This window comes from Eimeria mitis, genomic scaffold (genome assembly GCF_000499745.2).
Source record: "Eimeria mitis Houghton genomic scaffold, Emh_scaff2899, whole genome shotgun sequence".
Lineage (NCBI taxonomy): Eukaryota > Apicomplexa > Conoidasida > Eucoccidiorida > Eimeriidae > Eimeria > Eimeria mitis.
The window spans coordinates 6,658-7,350 of NW_013571238.1; the positions used below are offsets into that span (position 1 = coordinate 6,658).

General features: G+C 54.1%; 1 protein-coding gene across 1 annotated transcript in view; it reads left to right on the forward strand.

The window, feature by feature from the left end:
* Positions 1 to 330, forward strand: part of EMH_0060060 (uncharacterized protein) — a gene marked incomplete at both ends in the record, with an annotated part of 3,608 nt that extends 3,278 nt beyond the window's left edge. Inside the window, one exon of the mRNA XM_013497743.1 lies at positions 217 to 330. Within this exon, the coding sequence (XP_013353197.1) occupies positions 217 to 330 (114 nt within the window). The remainder of the gene's footprint in view (positions 1 to 216) is intronic.
* Positions 331 to 693: the final 363 nt, after the last annotated feature.

Genomic DNA, 693 nt, shown 5'->3' on the forward strand with positions numbered 1-693 from the left:
GCAGCAGCAGCAGCAGCAGCAGCAACTGCAGCAGCAGCAGCAGCAGCAAACTGTTTGGCTTTTGATTTGATTATACTTCTCAATATCTTGTATTTGCTTCTAGCGTAATTGCTGCTGCTGCTGTTGCTGCTGCTGCAGCAGTTGCTGCTGTTGCTGTTGCTGCTGCTCCTGCTGCTGCTGCTACTGTAGTTTCTGCTGCTTCTGCTACTGCTGCAGTTACTGCTGCTGGTACAGCCGCTGCTGCTACTGGCGTTGCTACTACTGTTCTTGCAGCAGCAGCAGCAGCTGCTGCTGCAGCAGCAGCAGCAGCAGGAGACACGAGATAAATAGCAGAACTAAATATATTGCGGTTTCACAATAAGCTGTACATACACCGCAACTGCCACTAACGTGCTGCAGCAGCAGCTGCAGCAGCAGCTGCAGCAGCAGCTGCAGCAGCAACTGCAGCAACGCAGCTGCAGCAGCAGCAGGCATACCGGGTTCGTGCCGCTGCTGCTACGTTCTCTGCTGCTGCTGCTGCTGCTGCTGCTGCTGACGAAACAAAAAAGCTGCAGCGGCTGCTGCCGCTGCAGCAGCACAGGAATTCAAATATAATAACATCAACACGGGAGGTTTGCTGCTGCTGCTGTTGCAGCAGCAGCAGGAAAAGCTGTTGCTGCAGCAGCAGCAACAGCTGCTGCTGCTACAGCAGCA